At 37.9% G+C, this 5,390-nt stretch overlaps 1 protein-coding gene across 1 annotated transcript; it reads left to right on the forward strand.

Annotated features, from left to right (window-relative positions):
• The first annotated feature begins 620 nt into the window (after positions 1–620).
• slc22a5 (solute carrier family 22 member 5) lies at positions 621–4,864 on the forward strand. The gene is given in 11 exon segments (XM_085363996.1): positions 621–1,010; positions 1,103–1,206; positions 1,750–1,904; positions 2,002–2,173; positions 2,292–2,418; positions 3,367–3,455; positions 3,611–3,825; positions 3,912–4,094; positions 4,364–4,499; positions 4,758–4,773; positions 4,775–4,864. Coding segments are annotated over 11 exon segments (1,677 nt in total).
• Positions 4,865–5,390: the final 526 nt, after the last annotated feature.

Raw genomic sequence — 5,390 nt, forward strand, 5'->3', positions numbered from 1 at the left:
AAAATCTGTAGTAAATTTACAAAAGCATGATCAATAGGTGCACACAAAAAATCTTTAATCTACATGAAGTCATGTCTGCCTTAACAGAGTTTCTTAAAATAGTCCAGTGAGAGACCTAATTCTTCTTAGCAACATTTAGAGTACAGGCACGTGGACTTCTTGGGAGTATTTAATAGAGTGGAATGTTGTTTAGAGGAAATTTCCACAGTAGTGAGGGGGCTGGGTGAGGGGGCTGGGTAACTATGAAGCTTCTGGTTATTCTTACTTACAGTAAATCAAATCCAATCAAATTACCGCATGAGCTGTCTGTCATTCTTTAATATTCGATTCATTTTCTGCCTTGACTGCTTATAAGAATAGAGGATCAACAAGAAGTTTCACATTGCGATGAAAATTTATCCTTTAGAAAGGAGGTTTAAAACTCAGCACTTAAATTTAAAGTTTAACTCCGTCCCACCAAGAGACCGGCTCACTCTGCCTGACAAAGAGCTCAGCTCTAACACTCTGACACTAAGCTGAAGAGTTTAAGAAGAAAGCCAGCTCTGAAGAATTTTACAAGACTTTGCCTTTTTCCCTTCAGAGCAGGGAGGTATTTTTTGTAATATACTTATATATAAAGAATGGGAGATTATGATGACGATACAGCATTTCTTGGACAGAGCGGTCCTTACTTCTGGACCACATTCTTTCTCCTAAATGTTGTTTTTGTGTCAACCGGATTCAACGGGCTTTACATTGTCTTTGTTGGAGCAGCTCCGAAACACCACTGTTTGATTCCAGACGTCAACCTGACCGAGGAGTGGAGAGATGCCATCATTCCCTTTACGATAGTGGATGGTGAGGAAGTTCAGAGCCAGTGCAGCAGATATAAGATAGACGTGGTTAGAAATCTTTCTGCACAAGGATATATTCCTGGAAGAGAAGTTAACCTGACAACCCTGGAGCAGGAGGGATGTTTAGATGGATGGAATTACAGCAAAGAAATCTACCAATCCACTATAGTCACTGAGGTCAGTATTATATTATTATGATTACTAACATGAAATTCCAGTTTTGAAAGCTTTAAGCTGTCTTTTTATTATGTAATTCGCATCTTTTACAGTGGGACCTTGTTTGTGACAACCAATGGAAAGTTCCATTTGCATCCTCGAGTCTATTTGTGGGATATCTCATTGGGTCCCTAGTCTCAGGACAGCTTTCAGACAGGTACTTTACTCCTAATTATCCTTTTTCTACTTACCCTGAATCCACCCTGTATAATTATACCTACATTGACTTAATTATAAGACATTTTCTGTCATTTACTATATACTACAAGTCTGTTAGTTTCTCTAAATCAAGTCTGTTCATACAGTGCTGATTACAGTAGTGTCTGAAAAATAAATAGCTGGCAAATGACACTGATTTCGGAATAGTTAAAAAAAAAACCTATAGCCACACTATATAGTGGAATTAATGACAGCAGCCCCATCTGCTGTTATAAGAGGGATGGTGCTAACACACGGGCTAATATAGTTTTGTATTTAACATAAATTTTTATTTCCTTATTCAGTTTCTAATGTTTCCAATTTCGGTTCATTTCCAAAGAGGGTTTGTTCATTTAGCTGTGATGTTTGTTTGTTTTTTTAAACCTTAACTGTAGCTATTTGATTGCATTTCCTCACCAAAAGAAAACAAACCACATGCATTTATAAATGCTCTGTATCTGTGAATAAATATCTGCGATATATACGATTCCTTTCTAATCAGGTTTGGAAGGAAGAAGGTTGTTTTTATGTCTCTTGGGGTCCAGTGTCTCTCCGTCCTGCTTCAGTCCTTTTCTCATTCGTGGAGGATGTTCTGCATCATGTACCTCTGGGTTGGAGCCTCTCAGATATCCCTCTACATTTCTGCATTTGTTCTAGGTTTGAAATATAATTTAAACATGTGTTTGGTATGATTCCTCTGTCTGCCTTCAGTAACAAGCTTGTCACTAACGATTTATGATTTCATCTTGGATAGGAACTGAGGTTTTGAGTAAAACTATGCGTGTGCTGTTCACAACTCTCGGAGCCTTCCTTTTCTACTGCATTGGGTACATGACACTTCCTTGGATTGCATACGGCATCAGAGAATGGAGGACTCTGGTTGCAGTTCTGTCAACAACCTCTCTGATAAACTTTCCTCTGTGGTGGTATGTTTTTTATGATATCCAGTGATTTTTATTCCAATATTCATGCATAAATGCAAAGTCAATTACACTGTCAATAACTGTGAAGAAAATAGACTCTAAAACTATGTTGGTTGGGCAGGTTTATCCCAGAGTCTCCTCGATGGCTGATGACTCAGGGGAGAGTCAAAGAGGCCGAGGCCATTGTCAGAGAAGCTGCAAGTAAAAATAAAGTTCAGGCACCACCTGTAATCTTTAAAGAATCTGAGGTGAGGTTCATTCATTGTTATTAATATTAGTATTAATATATGCATTTGTCTAACATTCAGGTCCATATCTAGTATTTTCTAAAAATGGAAAAACAAATTTAGGGTTACATTTCTGGAAATTTGACACACAGAATGAGCCACAACATTAAAACCACTGACAGATGAAACAAATAGCATTTGTCTTCTCATTCCAATGCATTATTTTGCCGGAAAAACCTTGGGTCTTGGCATTCTTGTGCATGTTACTTTAACATGTATCACCCACCTAAATGCTGTTGCAGACCCACTCCCCACATCGTAGCAACACTCTCTGACGGCACCGGCCTCCCTCTGCAGGACAGTGCACCATGCCACACTGCCAAACCTGCTTAGGGGGGTACCACAAAGAGCCCAAAGTGTTGACCCAGATCTGAGTCCGATCAGATATGTGGGATGCAGCGGAACAAGCCAGATCTACAGATGTCCAACCCTGGAACCCAAAGGATCCACCGCTAATGTCCCAGTGCCAGACATCACATTCAGGCCTTCAAGGGTCAGAGCTGTTTTATTGGCATGAGGGGCACCTGCACAATGCTACATAGGTGGTTTCAATGTTGTGGCTGACAGGTGTACGCTGGTAGTTTTAATATTCACAGACTAAATGTAAAAATGTGACTCTAGAGGCCACATTGAATATTTTAGTCATTTACATTTTTTTGCCCCATAATGTTTTATTATAAGTTGCTTTCTTGAATAGAAATCTAGTGCTAGTGTTTGGAATTAAGAATCATTCCTCAGATTACTATAAGATTAAAATACAGTACAATCTCACCCATTCATATCCACATAATGCTTTTTCCTTGGACAAAGCCCACATATAATCTGCTTATGATATACTGACAATAGTCTATGTACAAAAGTAGAAGTTCAAATCACATAAATTATATTCTGTCTCCATTTAACACCCAGGAATTGCCTCTTTTCAAGACATATACCATGCTTGATATTCTGAAATCCAAGAATCTGAGATGTATCACACTGATGTGTCTCCTTTTATGGTACGTTTTATGGTTGCTTTCACCTTTTTCTGACATTTTAGGTTTTTGTAATTCAGCAAAAATAGTCAGTGTGAACAGATGGCTGACTTGACCTTTATATAATAACACAAATATTGGTAAATAATGACACTGTACTTTTCTTTTTGTATTTTCAGGATGGCAATAAACATTGGGTATTTTGGTTTATCGCTGAACACCTCCAACCTCAGTGGCAACCCATTTGTGAACTGTTTTTTGTCTGCTACAACCGAAGTCCCCGCTTACATAGTCTCTACGTGGCTGCTAAAAACATGTCCCAGAAGAGTGCTCCTTTCATTGTTCCTTATCATTGGAGGAGGAGTTCTTCTGCTCATCCAGTTCATCCCTGACAGTAAGGTTTCCCTTCTTACAAAGTAAAGCTCTAATATCATGAAACCAAAAAACAATTAAGTCTCTCTCTATTTCTTCTCTCCTCAGCCCTTCACAATGTTGCTCTGGCATTAGAAATGACTGGAAAGTTTGGCTTCACTATGGCCTTCAGCATCGTGTACATCTACACTGCTGAGATTTACCCCACAGTACTCAGGAATATTGGCATGGGGATGTGCTCCTCAGCTGCACGTGTTGGCAGTATCACAGCACCTTATGTCATTTTTTTAGGTACACAGATGTTAGATATCTCACACAGACACTGCATTGGCTTAGTCATACAATGATATAGCGTAGGTACCTAAAAAACCAGCACAGAAAAACAGCAGTGGTATGTAAAAATATTAAATAGTCAGGTAAAAGTATGTCTTGCAGCATCTCATGTAAACTTGAAGTAAACATAGATTTGTAGATGCTTAACATTTCATGAGGTTATACATTTAGGTATCTAAAAGTATGCCATTTTCTAAAGTTGACTTTTGTTCCTTTATTATTTCTAGGTACGTATAATAAAGTTCTGCCTTATATTTTAATGGGAAGTCTCACAATTGCTTCCTCTGTGGTTAACCTCTTCCTTCCGGAGACCCTTCATAAAGATCTTCCGGAAACCGTGGAGCAGATGCAAAAATGTCAGGGGTGAGGGCAGTTCACGCATCACATGTAGATATGATCAAAGTGCTAAATGTCTCACATGTGGGCTGTAGAACACATCAGAACTTGATTTTAGTATTTGTCAATGCATAATTTCTGAGAACACTTAGATTGATTGACTTCCTGATAAGGTGATGTGCATGTTGTAAAAGGGCAATATATTTTTTTATGCTACATACCTTCAAATGTGAAGAAATAGAAAATAACATTTTTCTCTTTTTTTCTCTTTTTTTGTAATTTCAGGCTTTGCAGTGGACCAAAAGAAGAAGAAATGCATAACAAATGCAGCAATAGTTAACCCACCCATACCATGTGAGGCCCATTCTGATGGGCAAGCTCTTTCTCTTTAGTTTATTTGATGTTAAGCGTCTTTTGCGTGAAAGTGACCATCTGAAATCCCAAAATAAAATCCCACAAGCATGCTAAGATTGTGAATTCAAGAATTCCTATAAGTATTTAGACATATTGAAAATAAAAACATTATTCATTTTTTACGGAATTGAATGGTCACAAAATTCAAGTAAAAAATTAACATTTGAACCCTATTAGCGCACAGTTCTGGTTTTGTGTTTTAACAGCTAATACCACATTTAACATCATTGTCTATTTTATTGTTTTTACTGCCAGTGAAAAGTTTGATTTACTGTAATAAAAAGCATCATGCTACCATACTAATAAAGAAAAGGGTACAGTCAGCAGGTCTTAAGCTTAGTTAACATAAAATCTGGAAATGGCTAGCAGTTTGCTTGATTATGTCCAAAGGTAGCAAACTTCACCTGCCAGCATATCTGAAGCTTACTAATTAACTTGTAATATCTTGTTTGTTTAAGAGAAGACAGAGCAAGGAGTTCTGGGATACCCCAACCCCCAATATTG

Source organism: Diplotaxodon limnothrissa, linkage group LG10, assembly GCF_057381915.1.
Source record: "Diplotaxodon limnothrissa isolate DT_005_m linkage group LG10, D_limnothrissa_male_GT1.1, whole genome shotgun sequence".
In the NCBI taxonomy this organism is placed as follows: Eukaryota; Metazoa; Chordata; class Actinopteri; order Cichliformes; family Cichlidae; genus Diplotaxodon; species Diplotaxodon limnothrissa.